Genomic DNA, 24202 nt, shown 5'->3' with positions numbered 1-24202 from the left:
TATCAATATATTGTGCAAAACCCATGATCTAGTTGCACTAAACCAAGGTAACAGTCGTGCAAAACCCGTGATCCAACTGCACTAAACCAAGGTCACAGTCATAATGTGCAAAACCCATTTTCCAACTGCACTAACCCAAGGTCAAAGTCATAATGTGCAAAACCCATTTTCCAACTGCACTAAACCAAGGTCACAGTCATAATGTGCAAAACCCATTTTCCAACTGCACTAAACCAAGGTCACAGTCATAATGTGCAAAACCCATTTTCCAACTGCACTAAACCAAGGTCACAGTCATAATGTACAAAACCCATGATCAAACTGCACTAAACCAAAGTCACAGTCATAATGTGCAAAACCCATGATCTAACTACACTAAACCAAGATCACATAATGTGCAAAACTCATTTTCTAACTGCACTAAACCAAGGTTACAGTCAAAGTGCAAAACCCATGATCCAGCTACACTAAACCAAGATCACAGTCATAATGTGCAAAACTCATTTTCTAACTGCACTAAACCAAGGTCACAGTCAATGTGCAAAACCCATTTTCCAACTGCACTAAACCAAGGTCACAGTCATAATGTGCTAAACCCATTTTCCAACTGCACTAGACCAAGGTCACAGTCATAATGTTCAAAATCCATGATCCAACTGCACTAGACCAAGGCCACAGTCATAATGTGCAAAAGACCAAGGTCACAGTCATAATGTGCAAAACCCATGATCCAACTGCACTAGACCAAGGTCACAATGTGTAAAATCCATGATCCAACTGCACTAGACAAAGGCCTGGTGACAGTCATAATGTGCAAAACCCATTTTCCAACTGCACTAGACCAAGGTCACATTCATAATGTGTAAAATCCATGATCTAACTGCACTAGACCAAGGTCACATTCATAGTGTGTAAAATCCATGATCCAACTGCACTAGACCAAGGCCACAGTCATAATGTGCAAATGCAAATTTTGATTCCATACCTCACGTTTTTATTTCGATGTAAATGAGATGTGGAACAAAAATTTGTAGTCCTGTTTGGCGCCATATAGCCTATACTGTGTTGGTGCGCCGTAAAACCCAAATAAATAAATAAAATAAATAAATGATGTGCAAAACCCATTTTCCAGCTGCACTAAACCAAGGTTGCAGTCATAATATACAAAACACATGTTCCAGCTGCACTAAACCGAAGTCGCAGTCATGATGTGCAAAACCCAGATGTCAGCTCTGTATCTTTGAGACAGTGTGAATGCAACTTAAGGTCATGTTTGTTTAAGGTTATACTGTGAGATCTAATGTCAGGACTAGGATTACTTTGTGTCCACTCTTTTAGCTCCTGGTAGTATTTTCAAATTTTGTCTGAAATCATTTGTCCTGTACCTCTGATTCATAAGGGGAAGTTGGCAGTTACTTACAGAGAACAATTTTGTACTGGTCCAGACTCCAGAAATGCTGGTTATGTTAAATGCCCACCATTACATAACCATTACATAACTGAAGTACTGTTGAAAAACAGTGCTAAACCCAAAGCAAACAAATAAATCAAATAACTTGTCACAGATGTTAACCATAATAAGATGTGTGGAACACAACTTTTGATCAAGTCTGTTCAAGGTCAAGGTCACACATTGATGTCTAAGGTCAAATGAGGATCCCTCTTCATCTTTTAAGACCCTTTAATTGTTTTCAGATATTAAATTGCTGTTAACCATAATGAGATGATATGAAGAACACAACTTTCGGCCATGTCCATTCGAAATCACAGTCATATATAAAATGTATTACAGCAAATCAGCCCGAATATACTTACACAAGAAAATCTGATTACTTTTCAAATATAAAAATCACACTTTGAAAGAATGTGAAAGCAAGGTTAACTTCACATTATGAACACAATTTCAAACATAACAGATTTACGTTTCTTTAATAGAGTTATTATCAGATTCTAACATCCACATCTAACACATGCACAGTAATATGGTTTTGCATGGAACTTGTAGTATTTTTAATTTATCACAAACATAAAAAAGATCACTGAGGCACTGACAGTTAATGAAGTGAATATAGATAATAATTTCATATCTGTTGTGTATTAGTTTTATTATGCTTTTCTTTTATGTGTTGTATGTAGACAGAAAAAAGCAAAGTCAGTTTATGGTTTTCCTGATAAACATAGATAAATAAACTTCCATTATTTCTTTACTTAGCTTGGACATATGTGTGTAAATAAACTGGCTATCATAGATATAGATAGATGTAAAAATTGGGATTATATAACTTTTATGAAGGTTAAGTCCCAATAAGGACTTTAGGCAGTTTCAGACTGATTATTTATTTTTGTTTTCTAACTAAGTTTTCTTCAGCCCTCAATGTATCTCAACAAGCTTGTGGTTCTGTGTAGGGGGCAGGGGCTCTGTGGCTGAGTGATAAAGGTCGCTGACTTCAAATCACTTGCCCCTTACCAATATGGGTTCGAACCTCACTTCAGGTATCCAGGAGACTTCCTTCGTGTGAGGAAGCCATCCAGCGGGCTTACAGAAGGTTGGTGGTTCTACCAAGGTGCCTGCCCATGATGAAATAATGCATAGAGGGGCACCTGGTGTCTTCCTCTACCATTAAAGCTGGAAGGTTGCCATATGACCTATGATTGTGTTGATGCGACGTTAGTGCCCAAAAATTACTTTTTTTGATCTGTGTAAAAAATAGGGAATGCTGAAATCGTTTACAGAGAATATTTAATCAAATAGAAATTGCTAATGGTCATTACAGACCCACTACATTAATATCACAGCTTAAAAAAAGTAGTACAGAAAAAAAAAATTGTATAAAAGGTAGTTCTGCATAATTTTATCTGGATCAAGTTAATCTACAATCATGTAGAATTTGATAAAATCCCAATCCCTAATTCTTTTTAAACTTATGAATATACATAGAAAATTTGGCAAATAATAAATGTAGGGTCATGTGCTTGAGTTTGCTAGACTTACTTGAAAGAAAAATGGACCTAATGAATTTTATATAATGGAAGTCTGTAGGAAAATCACAGTTGTAGTGACATTCTTCACTAATAGACATTTTTCTATACTGCAGATTTTAATGAAACTTCCCGCAGTGATAAATAAACATGACTGTGGTCTATAATATTGTGAAATAAAATATATAGTCTGTTTTTGACACTTGTGCACATTTCAGATTGATTTTTAGGCATTATTTAATGTGTCAAAAAATTTTATATAATGTTTTATCTTTAGAAAGATAGTTACATTGGCGTTTTAATAAGCTTAATCACAGTTTGCCATTAATTCATATCGTGAATGTAGTTTCTGTATGTTGGTTCAGGCTTCTTTGTTATCAAGATAAATGACGTTAAACCATCACTTCCAGTTTATCAAACATGCAGAACTACCTTAGTTCTTAAATATTAACATGATATGTTAGTTTTGTCCAGATAAATTGTTTAATATAGAAGAAATAGCCAACAAGGCTGCCATCATGTAACAGTTGATTGTCGTACAGTCTGAAGAGTCAGTTTGGTTGAGCTTTAGAGTGATATCGTGTCTTGTCACTTCACCCTCAGTGACTGTGAATGTCCCAGATGTTGTTGCATCATTGTAGGATACCTATAAATAGAATCATAAATGTAAATTATAAATAAGTGATGGGAAATTTTTTAAAATCATACCTGTCAGCTGTTATGAGTAATTTGGTAAATCTTCAAATTTCGAAACCTTAACATACAAATTGTTATACAATTTGTAGATCTGTTCAGTTAGAAATATTCAATTTATAATGTTAAAGTACAAGGTGTTTCCACCTGCAACATTTATTATGATTAACTGATAATTACCTGTTATGATAAGATTTATTAGCTCATCTTTTTTTTTTTTAGCTCACAAAGTGACAAGGTGAGCTTTGGTGATTGCGTGGCGTCCGTCATCCGTCTATAAACTTTTGCTTGTGACCACTCTAGAGGTCACATTTTTCATGGGATCTTTATGAAAGTTGGTCAGAATGTTTATCTTGATGATATCTAGGTCAAATTCAAACCTGGGTCACATGCGGTCGAAAACTAGGTCAGTAGGTCTAAAAATAGAAAAACCTTGTGACCTCTCTAGAGGCCATACTTTTCAATTGATCTTCATGAAAATTGGTCAGAATGTTTAACTTGATGATATCTAGGTGAAGTTCGAAACTGGGCCACTTACAGTTAAAAACTAGGTCAGTAGGTCAAATAATGGAAAAACCTTGTGACCTCTCTAGAGGCCATATTTTTCATGGGATCTGTATGAAAATTAGTTTGATTGTTCATCTTGATGATATCTAGATCAAGTTCGAAACTGGGTCAGCTGCGGTCAAAAACTAGGTCAGAAGGTCTGAAAATAGAAAAACCTTGTGACCTCTCTAGAGGCCATATTTTTCATGGGATCTGTATGAAAGTTAGTCTGAATGTTCATCTTGATGATATCTAGGTCGAGTTCGAAACTGGGTCAGCTGCGGTCAAAAACTAGGTCAGTAGCTCTAAAAATAGAAAAAACTTGTGACCTCTCTAGAGGCCATATTTTTCAATGGATCTTCATGAAAATTGGTCTGAATGTTCACCTTGATGATATCTAGTTAAAGTTTGAAACTAAGTCACGTGTTGTCAAAACTAGGTCAGTAGGTATAAAAATAGAAAAACCTTGTGACCTCTCTAGGGGCCATACTCTTCATGAATTCTTCATGAATATTGGTGAGAATGTTCACCTTGATGATATCTAGGTCAAGTTCAAAACTGGGTCATGTGCCTTCAAAAACTAGGTAATTAGGTCAAATAATAGAAAAACCTTGTGACCACCTCTAGAAGACATATTTTTCAATGGATCTTCATGAAAATTGGGTTATGTGGAGACAGGTGAGCGATTCAGGACCATCGTGGTCCTCTTGTTAAAATGATGAGTTTATTGTCATCACTTGATCGTCATCTGCGTCGGTGTTGCCTGATTAAGTTTTATGTTTAGGTCAGCTTTTCGCCTAAACTATCAAAGCTATTGCTTTAAAACTTGCAACACTTGTTCACCATCAATAGCTGACTCTGTACAGCAAGAAGCATAACTCCATCCTGCTTTTTGCAAGAATTATGGCCTCTTTTGGACTTAGAAAATATCAGATTACTTGATTAAGTTTTATGTTTAGGTCAACTTTTCTCCTAAACTATCAAAGCTATTGCTATAAAACTTGCAACACTTGTTCACCATCAATAGCTAACTCTGTACAGCAAGATACTTAACTCCATCCTGCTTTTTGCAAGAATTATGGCCCCTTTTGGACTTAGAAAATCAGATTTCTTGGTTAAGTTTTGTGTTTAGAAACAGTCAAAGCTATTGCTTTAAAACTTGCAACACTTGTTCACCATCAGGAGCCGACTCTGTACAGTAAGAAACATAACTCCATCCTGCTTTTTGCAAGAATTATGGCCCCTTTTGGACTTAGAAAACATCGGATTTCTTGGTTAAGTTTTGCATTTAGGTCAACTTTTCTCCTTAACAGTCAAAGCCATTGCTTTAAAACTTAGAGCAATTATTTTCCATTAAAAGCTTACTCTGCACAGCATGTACCGTAACTCTGCATTGCTTTTTGCATGAAATATGGCTCCTTTTGGACTTAGAAAATCATGGGTAGGACAATATTTCTATTATACAGAGACGGTAAAATCAGATGAGCGTCTGCACCCGCAAGGCGGTGCTTTTGTTTTGATTAATGATAATTACCTGTTATGATTACATTTATTATGATTAACTGATAATAACCTGTTGTGATAAAATTTATTATGATTAACAGATAATTACCTGTTGTGATAACATTTATTGTGATTAACAGATAATTACCTGTTGTGATAACATTTATTGTGATTAACAGATAATTACCTGTTGTGATAACATTTATTATGATTAACAGATAAATTACCTGTTGTGATTTTGCCCAGAGGCAGGTGGTAACAGTAACTATGTGTAATATTTGACTGATTCTCAAGCTATGAAAAATACAGGAATAATCTGACATTTTATTGCAACATGTCAAAATTACTTATGTTTTCATTTACTGAATAATTTATGTGTTAAAGGATAACATAATTGAATGCTTATTACTGATTTTAATAACGGGTCCACTGAAATTACTGATTTTCATTACGAGTCCACTGAAATTACTGCTTGTCATTACTGATGCACTCAAATTACTAGTTATACCCCGACAAAACAAAGTTTGGGGGGGTATATAGGAGTGAGCTTGGCGGTCAGTCGGTCGGTCTGTTGGTTTTGCATGGTTTCCGAATGATAACTCAAGACAGGCTTGACCAATTTAAATAATTTTTGGTACACAGGTGTAACATCAGAAAATACAGGTCAAATTCGAATTTGGGGTCAGTAGGTCAAAGTCACAGTGACCCTGAACAGTTAAACGGTTTCCAGATGATAACTTGAGAACACTTGGGCCTATGATCATAAATTTTGGTACACGGGTGTAACATCATGAAATGCAGGTCAAGTTTGACTATGAGGTCTGTAGGGAAAAGGTCAAGGTCACAGGGACTAGGAACAGTTAAACGGTTTCCGGATGATAACTTGAGAACGCTTGGGCAGAGGATCATGAAACTTCATAGTGAGGTTGATCATGACTAGCAGATGACCTCTATTGATTATGTGGTCAGTAGGTCAAAGGTCAAGCAAGTTCGGCTTTGACATTGGCTTAGTTCTGTGACAAGGCCATATTGTGGGGGTAAAATTCGTCACTCCTGTGATAACTCTAGTAAACATTACCTGTCCACTGAAATTACTGGTTAACTTTTACCTGTCCACTGAAATTACTGGTTAACATTACCTGTCCACTGAAATTACTGGTTAACATTACCTGTCCACTAAAATTACTGGTTAACATTACCTGTCCACTGAAATTACTGGTTAACTTTTACCTGTCCACTGAAATTACTGGTTAACATTACCTGTCCACTGAAATTACTGATTGTCATTATGGGTCCACTGAAAGTACTGATTGTCATTACAGGTCCTCTGAAAGTACTGATTGTCATTACAGGTCCTCTGAAAGTATTGATTGTAAATATGGGTCCTCTGAAAGTACTGATTGTCATTATGGGTCCTCTGAAATTACTGATTGTCATTATGGGTCCTCTGAAAGTACTGATTTTCATTGTAGGTCCTCTGAAATTACTGCTTGTCATGGGTCCACTAAAATTACTGGTTAACATTACCTGTCCACTGAAATTACTGGTTAACATTACCTGTCCACTGAAATTACTGACTGTCATTATGGGTCCACTGAAAGTACTGATTGTCATTATGGGTCCTCTGAAAGTACTGATTGTCATTATGGGTCCTCTAAAAGTACTGATTGTCATTATGGGTCCACTGAAAGTACTGATTGTCATTACAGGTCCTCTGAAATTACTGATTGTCATTGTGGGTCCAACTAATTGTCATTATGGGTCCACTGAAATTACTGATTGTCATTACTTTTTCACTGCCCGACTATATAGTTATTGTTCTCATCACGCAGTACACCCTTCACACCTACAAGTCTTGTTTTTCACTAGCCAGACATACACTTGAGATCAGTTTGGATAAGACATTGTATATATAATATCCACACAGATGGAAGCAAAAAGCATGTTACCAAGGTTGTGTTGTGGCATGTAAAAGATACTTACATCAATTCTGTATTGTCCTGGCATGAGGATTCTGTAGAACTCTCCATTTGCTTTGGTATGAAATGGAACAGATTCTCTCCCCTGAATGGTCAGTTCAGCCCCAACTATATAGTTATTGTTCTCATCACGCAATACACCCTTCACACCTATAAGATCAATATCCAAATATCATTACCCAGGTTCTTTTAGAGAAACTGGTTTACAGTTAGTAAATAGATGGCCATGAAAATGAGCATTTCATATTTTGTGGTGTTTAACTGAAGACCTTTGAATAATTCAATCTGTTCAAGTTCACTAAAAATTGCTGGTGAATTAAAATATGATTACCTCTGTGAACTTCAAATAGATAGTTGATGAGTGCATCTTTGTTGTGTGTCCAGTGTTGCTCCAAGTATGAAGCATTAGGGAACTTGCAGCAAGACACCTCCAGGGTGATTTCAAATATTCCTTCTGCCATGTAATTGTAATCCTGCATCCCACCTGAAATGAAAAATGCAGTGGCTTAATTTATGGCAATAATTACAAACAGTAGCATGGTGTAGCAGTTTGGAATAGTTTATTTTGTTTTTAGCTCATCTGATTTTTTGGGAAAAAAAGATGAGTTATTATCACTTGACCGGTGTCGGCGTCGGCGTTGGCATTGACTTTGCCTGGTTAAGTTTTATTTTTAGGTCAGCTTTTCTCCTAAACTATCAAAGTTATTGCTTTAAAACTTGCAACACTTGTTCACCTACAAAAGCTGACTCTATACAGCAAGAAAAATAACTCCATTCTGCTTTTTGCAAGAATTATGGCCCCTTTTTGGACTTAGAAAATATCAGATTTCTTGGTTAATTGTTATGTTTAGGTCAACTTTTCTTCTTAAACTTGCGACACTTGTTCACCATCAGGAGCTGGCTCTGTACAACAATAAACATAACTCTATCCTTCTTTTTGCAAGAATTATGGCCCCTTTTGAACTTCGAAAATCAGATTTCTTGGTTAAGTTTTGTGTTTAGGTCAGCTTTTCTCCTAAAGTATCAAATCTATTGCTTTAAAACTTGCAACACTTGTTCACCATCAAAATCTGACTCTGTACAGCAAGAAATATAACTCCATCCTGCTTTTTGCAAAAATTATGGCCCCTTTTGGACTTAAAAAATATCAGATTCTTAGTTAAGTGTTATGTTTAGGTCAACTTTTCTCCTTAACTATCAAAGCTATTGCTTTAAAACTTAGAGCAGTTATTCGCGATTAGAAAATCATGGGTAGGACAATATTTCTATTATGCAGAGACAAAAAAATCTGATGAGCGTCTGCAAGGCAGTGCTCTTGTTTTTGCTTCCAGATTTCTTTCAGTCCTTGATTGTCCGAAATATGCATAAATGGGATACAAGTTTGTGTCACATGTATCTCAGAAAGTATTTGACTTAGAATCATAAAACATTAGGGGATTGTTATATAGCATGTAACATGGTGTTCTCTTTGGGATTACACTCGACCAGACTAGAGTTATGATCCTTAACTTAGTGAAAAATACACATAAAGTGCTTAAAAGTTTGTGTTGCATATATCTTAAAAGATATTTCACTTTGAGTCATGAAACCATGTAAGAATAGTATCCAGCATGTGAATTTGTGCACCTGAGTTTTGTTTTTATTTAACTTTGCAAGACCAGAGTTATTGCCCTGGACTTAGTCAAAAAATAAGTTTGTGTCCTGTGTATCTCAAAATGTACTTGACCTAGAGTCATATAACATTAGAGGATTGTTTTATAGCATGTGCAGTTGTGCATCAGGTGTTCTCCTTGGGATTTCACTCAGCTAGGCCAAAGTTATGGTCCTTCACTTAATAAAAAATACATGTAAAGTGCTTAAAAGTTTGTGTTGCATGTGTCTTAAAAATATTTCACCTAGAGTCATGAAACCATATACTGTGATAGGAGTAGGGGGCACCTGTGTCCCGTGGACACACACCTAGTTAGTAACTGTAATTCTAAGATTAAAGAGTACTCTACTAATTTTTTTCCCAAAAATTCAGTAGACCAAATATATCACATGAATTTCCTGACCAGTTTTGGCTTGTATAAGTCCAAAGTTACAGGAAAGTAAGAATGATGGTAGTATGCCATGTTTAGCCCATGTGACTTAACTGCTACTGAATATTATTCAGCACTGTTAGGAATTCCCTGAGGATCATGTGACTTGTGTGCTACTGGGTACAAGTCAACTCCATTAGTAATTTCAACAGTACAATTTGACTTAACTGCTAATGAATACCATTCAGCACAAGTAGTTGTTTCATCATGATGAGGTGCTTTACCTGCAACAGGATGCGAGCAAACGCCATTAGTATACATTCAGCACCAGCCCGCCCGCTTAGCTCAATAGAGAGAGCAGATCTACAGATCTCGGGGTCGTGAGTTCCAGCCCTGGGCGAGGTTTATGTTCTCCATGACAATTTGATAAAAGACATTGTGTCTGAAATCAATCGTCCTCCACCTCTGATTCATGTGGGGAAGTTGGCAGTTACTTCCGGAGAACAGGTTTGTACTGGTGCAGAATCCAGGAACACTGGTTAGGTTAACTGCCTGCCGTTACATAACTGAAATACTGTTGAAAAATGGAGTTAAACCCCAAACAAACAATCAAAACCTTGAGGAATTCAATTTCATGTCACTTACCTGCTACTGGGTACCTTCAGCACCACCATAAGGAATTTTCGCAGGATTATATGACTTACCTGTTACTTGTTACCATCAGTGTAACCATTAATAATTCCAACAGGACATGTGACTTATATACTACAGGTTACCAGCAGACACTATTAGTAATTCTAACAGGACCATGTGACTTATATACTACAGGTTACCAGACGACACCATTAGTAATTCTAACAGGACCATGTGACTTATATACTACAGGTTACCAGCCGACACCATTAGTAATTCTAACAGGGCCATGTGACTTATATACTACAGGTTACCAGCCGACACCATTAGTAATTCTAACAGGACCATGTGACTTATATACTACAGGTTACCAGGCGACACCATTAGTAATTCTAACAGGACCATGTGACTTATATACTACAGGTTACCAGCCGACACCATTAGTAATTCTAACAGGACCATGTGACTTATATACTACAGGTTACCAGCCGACACCATTAGTAATTCTAACAGGACTATGTGACTTATATACTACAGGATATCTACCAGCACCATAAGTAATTCCAAAAGGACCCTGTGACTTACCTACAACAGGATACCAACAAGCATCATTAATAATTCAAACAGGACCGTGTGGTTTATCTGCTACAGGATGCAAGCCAGCTCCATTAGTAATTCCAACAGGATCGTGTGACTTACCTGCTACTGGGTACCAGTCAGCACCATTAGTAATCCCATCAAGGAAAAAGTCACCAGGACATTCTGAGCCATTAGTGGCAGCCATTGTATGATGTGACCTTGAGTACACAAGACATATATGTCTATAAGTGTCATGGTCAGGACATTCAGACTCTCCTGAACCAGCAGGCCAGCTACCTTTAAGGAAAGTAATTTATGATTGAAAAGAAAATCATCCAAGTTCAAACAACAAATTGTAAAAATAACTGTTATGAGAGTTTTAGTTCTATTATATATTTAAAATCTCTCTTGAACATAATATAAACCAGTCTACACAAAGCGAGTTGACATAGTATGTCCCATAACTCTCTCTGCTTTTTTGTATATAATTCTCTCCCTTTCTAAATGAGAGTTATATTTAAACCATTTAAGGGATTTTAATGTGACTTCACTTTATTATTATTTTATGATTTATGACAAGAGCTTTTCATCCACTGAAAAGTATTCTATTATACTTAGAATGTCCCTTATAGAACATGAAAGGTGCAGTTAGTAGTTACTGTAATTTGAAGTGGTCATAAGAGGAATTAGAAAGCTTAAAAGCCAAATAATGTGAAAGCTGTCTTTTTAGCTCACCTGAGCACAAAGTGCTCAAGGTGAGCTTTTGTGATCGCCCCGTGTCCGTCGTCCGTCGGCGTCAACAATTTGACTGTTAACACTCTAGAGGTAACAATTTTGGCCCAATCTTAATGAAACTTGGTCGGAATGTGACCCTCAATAAAATCTTGGACGAGTTCAATATTGGGTCATCTGCGGTCAAAAACTAGGTCACCAGGTCAAATCAAAGGAAAAGCTTGTTAACACTCTGAAGGTCACAATTTTGGCCCAATCTTAATGCAACTTGGTCAGAATGTTACCCTTAATAAAATCTTGGACGAGTTTGATATTGGGTCATCTGGGTTCAAAAACTAGGTCACCAGGTCAAACCAAAGGAAAAGGTTGTTAACACTCTAGAGGTCACAATTTTGGCCCAATCTTAATGAAACTTTGTCAGAATGTTACCGTCAATAAAATCTTGGACGAGTTCAATATTGGGTCATCTGGGGTCAAAAACTAGGTCACCAGGTCAAATCAAAGGAAAAGCTTGTTAACACTCTAGAGGCCACAGTTTTGGCCCAATCTTAATGAAACTTGGTCAGAATGTTAACCTTGATGATTTTTAGGTCCAGTTTGAATCTGGGTCATGTAGGTCAAAAACTAGGTCACCAGGTCAAGTCAACAGAAAAGCTAGTTAACACTCTAGAGGTCACATTTATGACCGTATCTTAATATAACTTGGTCAGAATGGCAATCTTGACTATCTATAGGTCTAGATCAATCTGGGTCAGGTTGGGTCAAAAACTAGGTCACTTGGTCAAATCAAAGGAAAAGCTTGTTAACACTCTTGAGGCCACATTTATGACTTTATTTTCATGAAACTTAGTCAGAATGTTAATCTTGATGATCTTTAGGTCAAGTTCAAATCTGGGTCAAAAACTAGGTCACTGGGTCAAATCAAAGGAAAAGTTAGTTAGCACTTTAGAGGCCATATTTATGACTGTATCTTAATGAAACTTGGTCAGAATGTTAATCTTGATGATCTTTAGGCCAGCCTTAAATCTGGGTCAGATGGGGTCAAAAACTACATCACCAGGTCAAATCAAAGGAAAAGCTAGTTAACACTGTGTAAGCTGCATTTATGACCATATCTTAATGAAACTTGGTCAGAATGTTAATGTTGATGTTCAATAGGTCATGTTTAAATCTGGGTCTGGTGGGGTCAAAACTAGGTCACCAGGTCAAATCAAAGGAAAAGCTTGTTAACACTCTAGAGGCCGTATTTATGACTGTATCTTCATGAAACTTGGTCAGAATGTTAACCTTGATAATCTTTAGGTCAAGTTCGAATCTGGGTCATGTGGGGCAAAAACTAGGTCACCAGGTCAAATCAAAGGAAAAGCTAGTTAACACCCTTGAGGCCACATTTATGACCATATCTTAATAATTTTAGCTCATCTGATTTTTTGAAAAAAAATGATGAGTTATTGTCATCACTTGAGCGGTTGTCTGCGTCGGCGTTGCCTGGTTAAGTTTTATGTTTAGGTCAGCTTTTCTCCTAAACTATCAAAGCTATTGCTTTGAAACTTGGAATACTTGTTCACCATCATAAGCTGACCCTGTATAGCAAGAAACATAACTCCATCTTGCTTTTTGCGAGATTTATGGCCCCTTTTGTACTTAGAAAATATCAGATTTCTTGGTTAAGTTTTATGTTTAGGTCAACTTTTCTCCTAAACTATCAAAGCTATTGCTTTGAAACTTGGAATACTTGTTCACCATCATAAGCAGACCCTGTACATCAAGAAACATAACTCCATCTTGCTTTTTGCGAGATTTATTGCCCCTTTTGGACTTAGAAAATCAGTTTTCTTGGTTAAGTTTTATGTTTAGGTCAGCTTTTATCCTAAACTATCAAAGCTATTGCTTTAAAACTTGTAACACTTGTTCACCATCATAAGTTGACCCTGTACAGCAAGAAACATAACTCCGTCCTGCTTTTTGCAAGATTTATGGCCCCTTTTGGACTTAGAAAATATCAGATTTCTTGGTTAAGTTTTATGTTTAGGTCAACTTTTTCTCTTAAACTATCAAAGCTATTGCTTTGAAACTTGCAACACTTGTTCACCATCATAAGCTGACCCTGTAAAGCAAGCAACATAATTCCATCCTGCTTTTTGCAATAATTATTGCCCCTTTTGGACTTAGAAAATCATTTTCTTGGTTGAGTATTATGTTTAAGTCAACTTTTCTCATAAACTATCAAAGCTATTGCTTTAAAACTTGCAACAGTTTTTCACCATCATAAGTGGACACTGTACATCAAGAAACATAACTCTATCCTGCTTTTTGCAAGAATGATGGCCCATTTTAGACTTAGAAAATCATGGGTAGGACAATATTTCTATTACACAAAAAAAATCAGATGAGCGTCAGCACCCGCAAGGCGGTGCTCTTGTTTATTATTGGCCATAGGGAAAAACGGAGACTACTTTTCTGTGGTACAACAAGGATAGTACCTCCAATTTTTAGGTGTATTTTGACATATCTGTACCTTGTAAGATTTTTTGTTTTGGTTTTGGTTAAAAACGTCTTGTATGAAACTACTGGCCTGATTTGAAAATAGTTTTATTTGAAGTAACTTTAAGAAAATTTCAACTATATTTTCTCATAATTCTTTTGATTGATCTTGATTATGATTTTTTTACCTACTTGTCCTTAAGTGCCATGATAACAGGTGAGCGATATAGGGCCATTATGGCCCTCTTGTTATACCCCAAGTGCTGAAGACCTGGGAGGCATACATCTAATTGTTCACCTTTTTTAAACATTTTAAGACAATAAATCTCAGTCTGTCAAAACTTTGATCAGTTTTCCCTGTAGTCAAAGATTGTGTTTTATGAAAAGATACAAAATTATGTGATTACTTACTGTTCAGGTAGTTGTCATAAGGGTAGTTAGCCAACAATGCTCCACCATGCAGGTTAGCAGAGAGCACAAAATTGTACATTGGCAACCAGTCAATAACAGCTTGCGTTTCTGGTTGGATCACACCTTGGCTGTCATTGTGCATAAGGTCCGGGAAATTCCGGTTAAGGTCAATGTTATTTGCATTTTGTCTTAAAAGGAAATTGAAATACATTAGGAAAGATCATACAATGTAGTAAACAGTTTGTCTCAAAAGGATAGATCTGAATATATGGCAATTTTTTTTTCTGACGGTATGGAAAGTATTTACAAACATATCAGCTATTAACAATTATAGCTTTGGGGCCTTGCAGCTGTATTAAAGTTCCATAAGACTTTAAATTTTATGTTAAAAAACAGATGAAACATCTTTCCAAATAGATGTTATGTGTAATTACATTGTACATGGTTAGAAAAGTGCTATGTTTAATACTGCACATGAACCTTTACAGTTAGTGCCATAAAGGGAGGTTATCAAAAACAATACTTTCAATAAATTTTCTATGATGTTCATCAGTCAAACCTTTGACAAGTACACTCGGAACCCGTTATAACGCTACTCGATATACCGCGGTATTCGTTATAACGCTGTATGGTCTTGGCTCCCAAATTTTAGTGTAAAAAAATCAACAACAAAAAAACAATTATCACCAATAGAATTTAACAAGAAATCAATATATTTCATGTTCATAACAGATAATATGGCAGCCACGTTTTAAACAAAGGCATTATGAGCCTTTAAGAAACTTTGAATTCATGCATATGTTCAATTACCAGTACAGCTCTTTACTGATTACTCATCCTAATTGCTTTTTTTAAGTAAAATTTTCAGTTTTAATATTTTGTTAACATTGTTTCCCTTACCTGCCTGTAACTCCTCCACACTGACCTTCCACAGAGTCTTCATATCCATCAGGGTTCATTGAGGGCATTATATGCACAACAGTTGTATCCAGGAAAGAGGTCAAGGTCGTGTTAGTTCCATAAGAGGTCACATAAAGGTCAATCAAATGTAAAAGTAGTTCTCTGCTGACAACCTGTAGTTATTTTTAAATTTTTCTATAGTTCAAGGCAAATTCATGATTCAGCTTGAATTCCAGCGGTACCTTAAAGGGGAAATTGTACTGTGATCTTTGATTACTAGATTGTATCTAAATTATGAATACTTGTAATGATTTTATGTAGTTTTTGTTCGAAAAGTAATCTGCTTGTTTGATTTGAAAGTGATAATATACTTTTTTTGGAACTTATGCGGAATGCAAAACTATTATTTCTAAGTTTTATGACAGTGCTCTGAACATACCTCATTTCCATGCATGTTGCCTATGTATTTAACATGAGGTTGTAGCGATACATGATTGTGAACATTCTTTCCAATTGCCAAAACCCATAGGTCTTCTCCTGTGAAAGGTTACAGAAATTTGGTTTAAAATGTATATGCTTTCTTATTTTGAAATATTTTATATATTCTTGGCATATGTTGTTGAGTTGTAATGGTCGGCGGTCACTGACTTTTAAACACCAGCACCTCACCTATTTGGGTTCGAAACCTTTCTTGGAATGTAGAATTCTTCATGTGAGGAAGCCAGTAAGCTTGCTTTTGGAAGGTAGGCACTTCTACCTAGGGATCCACTGTTGCCTGAAACAAAGCCCTGAGGGGCATCTGGGGCCTTCCACCACTATCAAAAGCTCAATAAGTTTCAAATAGGAGTTACGGTACATTCATTTTGTTGTACTTTTAAGTTCACAATTTGATGTAACAAAAATTAAATGTCATTTCTCTGTAACACCAAACTTAATTTCAGCTCATTGCAGGACTTGACTTGGGTTAAGTATTTTGTTTCAAAGTCATCATAGTGTGTGTATACTTGTGAAACTTGTTTGAATTTATAGTTTCTTTCAAGGAGCTGTTTGGTTCTAATATTGAAATATAAGAAGACAAACCTCTCACAGATTTGCCAATACTGTACAGATTGGTGATGCTTGGATATGTTGTGTTTACTTGCACAAGATACTCCGCCATCATGGTGTTGTTGTGATGCACATGCTCCAAGCCGTAGACTATACCCAGTACAAATGGCATCACATATAGGCAGACTTTCATCATGTTGGCTGTCTGGCTGCACTGAAACTTTTGTCAAATTTTATGCGCCGTGTTAGAATAAACTTTTATCTTAGGTTAATACTATATCAAACTACTGTATATCAGATTCTATGATTTATTGCCTATGTCCAGTATCATTAATTTTATTACAAGGTAGTACATTCATAATGACTTATTGACAGTATCCATTCAATTCATATTCTTGGTATGCTTTTTCTGTAGTCTGCCCTTTCACAAGAAGCCGTGTGCTTATTGAGCTGCAAAGCGGAAATACAAATACGTAGATGTACAGAAATAATTAATTCTCATTATTGGTGCACTACATTAAGAAATAAATAATATCATTAACTTAAAGATAATTTAAGAAGTTATAAGAAATCTGATGTTCATTACACAGCTGAAAAATAATCTACAACCAAAATAGATAATTTTATACTTACAGTGTCGGAAATTTATTTCAAAGCATGAAAATACTTAAAAAGGGAGGTAAGCAGATCATATGATGATTTATCTGTCAGTTAGGTTGTTTATGCTAATTGCCTCATAATATATGCAAATCTCAAAAATAAAAATTTAAAACTTAGATACATAATAAAACTGGTATCAGAAACAGAAAAGTAATTTAATGTCATAGATGAGTGACTAATGGCTGTGGAGTTAATTGACAATTAATAAACATTCAAAACTGCTTAGGGCAGATTCTAGGTTTTTTGTGGGTCATGAATCTTGCTTGTCGATTGAAACCCTAAGGTGTATATGATATTTCCTGTTCTTATCTAATAATTATGATATGTACCTTAGTAACTGTAATTTTTCATAAAGATATTTGGGATGACAAACTTCTTCTCAAAATAGTTAATTAAGTGGAGAAAAAAACATTTCTAAGAAAACACTGATCAGTGACATTGAAAGTAACAAAATTGTTGTTTTCCTGTTGTTGTTTTTTTTGCTGTGATAATTATAACTTTGAAAATAGGTAAAAGAAAACTGAGATATTTATTATGAAATAACTCTCAAGAAATTATTAAAAAAATGGTAGGATTTTTTGAAAGGATTAAAAAACCATGAAAAGATATTAAAGAAAATAAAGAGAAATGGAAAATATTTGTAATTTCTTTTCATTAAAAACATTTGTGGTAAAACGTCATATAAATAAAGAATTTGCTTGAATTTAATACTGACATTTATAGAATAACTGTGTTAAAGTGATGAAAATTAAATTTAGAAGTAACAATTAATTTGTAGCAAATATTATCCAAAATATTGAAATTACCTTATGAATTGAATCTCCTGTCCGGTCTATCCCTTACTCAGCTTGATTTATTTATTAGTAGTTTGAAGTACCTGTCACCAGTACATACAACACTTGAACTGATAGCTGCAGGTGTCCTGTAAAATTAGGATAAATATAGGTTATAATATTCAGGTAGTACGAGGGTCCTGCAAAAAGTTCTGTCATTAATGGGCTTCCGTAGTTTTATCCAAGGTATTTTTTAAAACGCTTCATTGCACTTGAATAGTGTGTCCAATAGCTACTGATACCCATTTATTTAGTTCAAATTGCTTTTCAAATGACCGAGTTATTTCAAATTGAAATATATGCAGTCATATACACTGACCAATTTACTTGTCACATTGTAAAAAGGATGAAAAGACTGAAATTCTAGCTATATTAAATGCCGCATTAGGCTTGATATAAATTCAAAGCAGATATTTGATGAATTGTGTGCTATATATGGACATCAGGCCATTTCAATGCGCACAGTTTTTAGGTGGGTTAAAGCTTTTAAAGCTGGGAAATTATCTGTCGAAGACAATACCGGTTCTGGTAAGCCTAAAACCTGTGTTACCAAGGCAAACATCGCTGCTGTAAAAGCTGTGGTTGAACAGGATGTGTGATTGTCAGTGAAAGGTATAGCCAGTAACTGTTGTACTGGCATATCAGAAGGCAGTGTGCAAATTATTATGAAAAAGCGGACCTGAGAAAGATTTGCGCTAGATGGGTACCTCATTTGCTTACTGAGGAGCAAAAGAAACAACGCCTTAAATGTGCCCGGGAACTTTTGAAAACAATATAACAAAGTCTGTGATAGTCAGGTTATTTCTAACTTGCTAAGAGGTGACGAAACCTGGATGCACATGTTTCAGCCACAGAGAAGGGCTGATAATAAGCAATGGAAGTGAAAAGATCAAAAACGCCCCTATATTGCCAAGAGAACCTTAAGTTCGAAAAAGATGTTGTACGCAATTTTCTTCAATTCTAGTGGGCCAGTCGTTCAAGTGCCTTGTCCATCTGGTCATACAGTCACTGGACGATTCTACAAGAACTCTGTACTGAAGAAAGTGAAAAAGTTTTACAATAAGAAACATCCAAGCAAAGGATGATCAGGAGTTCATCTTATACATGGCAACGCTTCCTTGCACAAGTGCGAGGTTGTTAAGTCTTTTTTGGCTTCTGAAAAGGTGGAAGTTGTAAACCATTTGCATAAAAGTATTCACCTGACTCAGTCCCTGTGACTTTTTTTAGCTCACCTGAGCACAAAGTGCTCAAGGTATGGTATTGTGACTGGTCATTGTCCGTCATCAGTCGTCTGTCAACATTTGCCTTGTGAACACTCTAGAGGCCACAATTGTGACCCAATCTATATGAAACTTGGTCAGAATGTTTGTCTTGATGGTCTCTAGGTCAAGTTCGAAACTGGGTCATGTGGAGTCAAAAACTAGGTCACTAAGTCAAATCAAAGGAAAAGCTTGTGAACACTCCAGTGGCCACAGTTGTGACCCAGTTTTTATGAAACTTGATCAGAATGTTTGTTTTGATGATCTCTAGGTCAAATTCGAATCTGGGTCATGTGGAGTCAAAAACTAGGTCACATGGTCAAATCAGAGGAAAAGCTTGTGAACACTCTAGAGGCCACAGTTGTGACTCAGTCTTCATGAAACTTGGTCAGAATGTTTGTCATGAGATCTCTAGGTCTAGTATGAAACTGGGTCATGGGGAGTCAAAAACTAGGTCAGTAGGCCAGATCATGGGAAAAGCTTGTGAACACTCTAGAGGCCACAGTTTTGACCCAATCTTTATAAAACTTAGTCAGAATGTTTGTCATGATGATTTCTAGGTCTAGTTCGAATCTGGGTTATGTGGGTTAAAAACTAGGTCAAATCAAAAGAAAAACTCTCTAGAGGCCACAGTTGTGACCCAATCTTTATGAAGCTTAGTCAGAATATTTGTCTTGATGATCTCTAGGTCAGGTTTGAATCTGCGTCATGTGGGATCAAGAATTAGGTCACATGGTCAAATCAGAGGAAAAGCTTGTGAACACTCTATATACTAGTGGCCACAGTTGTGACCCAATCTTAATGAAACTTGATCAGAATGTTTGTCTTGATGATCTCTAGTTCAAATTTGAATCTGGGTCATGTGGAGTCAAAAACTAGGTCACCAGGTCAAATCAAAGAATAAGCTTGTGAACACTCTAAGGGGCACATTTTTTACTCAATCTTCATAAAACTTGGTCAGAATATTTGTTGTCATGAATTCTTGGATGATTTCAAATCTGGGTCACGTGGGGCTAAAACTAGGTCACTAGGTCAAATCAAAGGAAAAGCTTGTATACACTAAGAGGCCACTTTTTTGCTCCAGTCTTCCCGTAACTTTGTCAGAATGTTTGTTTTCAAAATGTTCAAATCTAGAGGTCATGTGAGGAAAAAACTAGGTCACTAGGTCAAATCAAAGAAAATGTTTGTTAACACTCAAGAGGTCACGTTTTTTTGCTCCAATCTTAATGAAAATTGGTCAGAATATTTGTCTCCATGAAATCACTGGGTAAAACATGTTTACACCTTTATGGTGTGTTACTCAGGTGAGTGGCCTAGGGCCATTTTGGCCCTCTTGTTTATTTCCAAGGCTTAAGAAAATGCTTTCTGGAAAGACATGTAAGTCCAGAAGTTCTCATGGCAGGGCTATTTGTCAGTGTCTGAAACAGATACCAAAAGAAGAGTATTTATCTGCATTTCTCGACTGGGTAAAAAGGTTACAAAAGGTTACAAAAATGTGTTTGGGTAAAGGGGGAATATTTTGAAGGTTTGTAATAAAAATAATTTTGATAAAACGTATCACTTAAGAAATCCCACTGCAATGACAGAACACTTTTTGCAGGACCCTCAAGTGGGGTGGCAGTGTGATGCTAGTAATAGTGATAAGAAAATGTGCAAGTGGTGGGTCTTTTTGAAATTCCCAAAGTGGTTTTTTTTTTATGGTTTTTTTTTTTCGAAGGATCATAAAATGTTTTGTGTCCTTTTTGAGAAAAATGGTTTGATATGTATTCAGTTTTTTTTTCTTTTTCATTATTCATACCTTATAATGTCCCCCAAAAATTGCAGAAATAACTGTTTCTGTTAAACATATATTTTCACTGTAGATATTTACTGACAATAATTTTTATTGTTGAGAGTAGTATATTTTATACTAAAAGGGGTGAGGGTTCCATTCTGCTGGCCGTCCCAAAGTCTTATCTAAGGTGTTTCTCAGAAGCCATTGCAGGATTTCAAAAAAACTCACAGGAAGCTTCAGTTATGGCCCTTTAATGATAATTTTTTGAATATGTTTTGTCTGAACTAGTTCTGCTATACTATTGATGAGATTTGAATGAAATACAGGAGTGATATGTATTTTTGCAAATATATTATGGGTTACACAATGGAATGGTTTTTCATGCACTGAGTTATGCCTTTTGATTTTATTAAGACCTAATGTCGACATACATGTATATAGAATCTGTCCTGACATTCTTGTCAGAGTTTTTTCTCATCATCCATTGGCTGAAGTTCAAGACACTTTACAGGAAGTATTCCTACCAATCAGAGAATTTCATGTTGTGCCAGGCCATTGTAGGAACAAATGATAAATATGTTCATGGGTATCACTTATAAATAAAAACTGTGTTTAGTTGTAACTGCTCACTGCCACTTGTTCCTAAATAATTAGTTTCTTACCTGTAAATCATTACTTGGATTATCCTCTTTTATTTGTACCTACAATAACTAAAATATCTCAAGAGCAACTTGTCCTTGTTTACACCTTAGTTAAATACTTGACAGAGAAGATTTATTGAAGTAAGTCATAGTATAAAACTAGTGTTCAAAAAGTACATGATAACTTAATAATGGTCAGTTACTTACCTGAAGAAAGGTATACCTAAATATGACGGTATTTAACTGTCTTATCTACAGAAGGGCAATACAACACCGCTGTCACCTTTTCAACCACAGGATGACAGTTGCATCAACATCTGTATTGAATTGAATGCATGCTTTGCTGGAAAATCAACTCTAGTAGTGAGATTTTGTAGGATGCTGATATGCATTTTTGCAGTGCATGACAAAGATACTGTAAAATCATTTAATTTTGTGGGCATGAATTTTCGTGGTTTTGGTCAAAACGGCAATTTCATGGGGATATGAATTTGTGGATTTCAAATTTTGAGCATTAAATTCATTGGAATTTCACTTGTTTGTTGGGATTAAATTTTGTGGATTGACTCAACAACGAAATCCACGAAAATTAGTCCCCCACGAATATTAATGATTTCACAGTAAAACCTACAAGTACCACGGACTTTGTCGAATGATAACTGTATTGATTCTAATTAACTCCACACTGGTGTTATTTTCTTTTGTAAAGGAATTATCTATACAATTTGAAATTTAACTGTTAAAGTTAAGAATTGAATGGTCCCACGGTGTACACTTTTGTTGTTTCATAAATTCTGATTTTATTTATTGCCCTAAGTTTCACATTTTAAAGGGATTAAAGATCTACTAATAAGCTTTGATAATATGGCAGTTGAGTCCAATAAGTCCAGGGGTGTTCAAAGATAATCCGTCACAGATCTATTGTAAAGCAATTATTGGATTTACCTGTATTGTAAAAAATAAACAGTGTTGATTGTATTGAGGTCAACTGCCACATTATCAAAGTTTATTAGTAAGTTGCACTTTTTGTTGTGAAAACATACATGGGCATTGAATAGAGGAGAAGTGCTTATAAGGATCAATGTGGTATGTTGCAGATGCTAAATGTAAAAAAAAAGAAACAATATCAAAAACAAGAGCTGTTAGAGGACAGCAACACTTAACTATTCAACAGCCTAAATCGTCGAATGAATATTAAAGTCGAAAAAAGGGTCATAATTTTGTAAAAAAGCAAAATAGAGATATGGAACCTGTGCAGTGTAAGTTAGTTTATCACAGTGAATAAGTGTGTGAAGTTTCAATCCATTCCCACAAGTGGTTACTGAGATACCAGCTTTAATACAAAAACTTAACCAAATTGGGACGCCGACACAGATGTTGACGCGGACGCCGACGCATGGATGAGTCTAATAGCTCTACCTATTCTTTGAATAGTTGAACTAAAAACCATTTCTTTATATACATAATTTGGATGGAATCAGTGACACTTCCAGTATGCAATCAATAATAAGACAAAATTAATAAAAGTGTGTGACACAGATTTTAACTTTACATGACACTGGTCCACATAATGCTTTTCAAATGTTTGTCACCATGAACAATTGTAAATTAGTTGCACTTTGTTTAATCATTAGTGTGAAATTGATATAAAAAAAAAACCAACTTAATATGCATATGCTGTTAACATATAACAGAAGTTTAATACCTAGTACACATTGTCACAACTTTTGTTGTTTTTGTCAAGCTCACTTGCATTGACATGTATGGAGCAGTCTTATTTCTGTTTGGCGTAAGATGGAGTGGCACACTTAGCCACCCCCCCCCCCCACCCACACACACACACACATTTCACTTCCCTCCACCCTCAAATAATCCACATGCATGAACCTCTTTCGAGTTTGTTCAAGTAGTTCTGCTTAGCCCCTTTCAGGCCATCTGAGCTAAAAACACATAAAAGCTTTAGACCTTTCATATGTGGGGTGGGGGGGGGGGGGAGACCAGTTGATCCTTTTCTTTGGAAAAAAGTAACCTGTTGTCCCCTCCCTCCACTCCAAAACTCCCTAGTTTTAGAACACAAAAAAATGGTAGAAAAAAAACATTGTTCAGAAACATTTCTCAGAGTTGAAATTTATATGTCACAGTGATGTTTGTTCAGAAAGTAATACTTGTTAAAAAATCAGGGTAATTATCTAGCATTACTTAGTCCATCATTTTGAAGCATCTTTTGTCAAAGGTTTCACATTTCTAGACTAGTGAAGGGACTAATATTTTATTTCCATACTTATTGCCCTTTATGTTTTTAGACTGTCTACTGTTTTAAGTTGATACACATCTGGTGACACATTTTCATTATATGTCGATTTTACTATTCAAACAGTGTTCTAACTTTGAAAATTGTTGCCAAAGGAATAAAATAGTTTGCTGTTCAGCTCTTGTACCTGGGTCTATTGAGAGTATATATTTTAACAAAAAACCTGGTTATTAGAATGGGGGTATCATGTCATTGTTGGGGCAGGAGGTGTTGGGCA

General features: G+C 35.7%; 2 protein-coding genes across 3 annotated transcripts in view; one reads left to right on the top strand and one right to left on the bottom strand.

Moving 5' to 3' along the window:
• Nucleotides 1-24202, top strand: part of LOC123528637 (rab3 GTPase-activating protein non-catalytic subunit-like) — a 76251-nt gene that overhangs the window by 33359 nt on the left and 18690 nt on the right. The window lies entirely within an intron of this gene.
• Nucleotides 1994-18114, bottom strand: LOC123528645 (carboxypeptidase D-like). 2 transcript variants are annotated; one of them, XM_045308526.2, is made up of 9 exons: nt 17974-18114; nt 16541-16727; nt 15900-15997; nt 15461-15633; nt 14561-14748; nt 11054-11230; nt 8032-8184; nt 7705-7850; nt 1994-3625 (listed from the first exon to the last, which is right to left on the bottom strand). In XM_045308526.2, the coding sequence occupies exons 2-9, from the start codon at nt 16701-16703 to the stop codon at nt 3440-3442; spliced, it is 1284 nt and encodes a 427-aa protein (XP_045164461.2). In that variant the 5' UTR covers nt 16704-16727; nt 17974-18114; the 3' UTR covers nt 1994-3439. The 2 variants fall into 2 exon arrangements, with proteins under 2 accessions (XP_045164461.2, XP_045164469.2); XM_045308534.2 differs by lacking the exon at nt 17974-18114 and adding an exon at nt 17141-17160.

Source organism: Mercenaria mercenaria, chromosome 1, assembly GCF_021730395.1.
Source record: "Mercenaria mercenaria strain notata chromosome 1, MADL_Memer_1, whole genome shotgun sequence".
Classification (NCBI taxonomy): Eukaryota; Metazoa; Mollusca; class Bivalvia; order Venerida; family Veneridae; genus Mercenaria; species Mercenaria mercenaria.
The sequence above is the reverse complement of the archived record's forward strand: the minus strand, read 5'-3'. Positions and strand labels throughout refer to the sequence as shown.

Excerpts from the sequence above, each read along its gene's own strand:
- LOC123528645 (XM_045308526.2), bottom strand. The coding sequence starts at position 16,703 with ATGATGAAAGTCTGCCTATATGTGATGCCATTTGTACTGGGTATAGTC. Across the intron at positions 15,634-15,899 it reads GCAACATGCATGGAAATGAG|GTTGTCAGCAGAGAACTACT; the intron begins GTATGTTCAGAG and ends AAATAACTACAG. Across the intron at positions 8,185-11,053 it reads TGACTGGTACCCAGTAGCAG|GTGGGATGCAGGATTACAAT; the intron begins GTAAGTCACACG and ends TTTTCATTTCAG.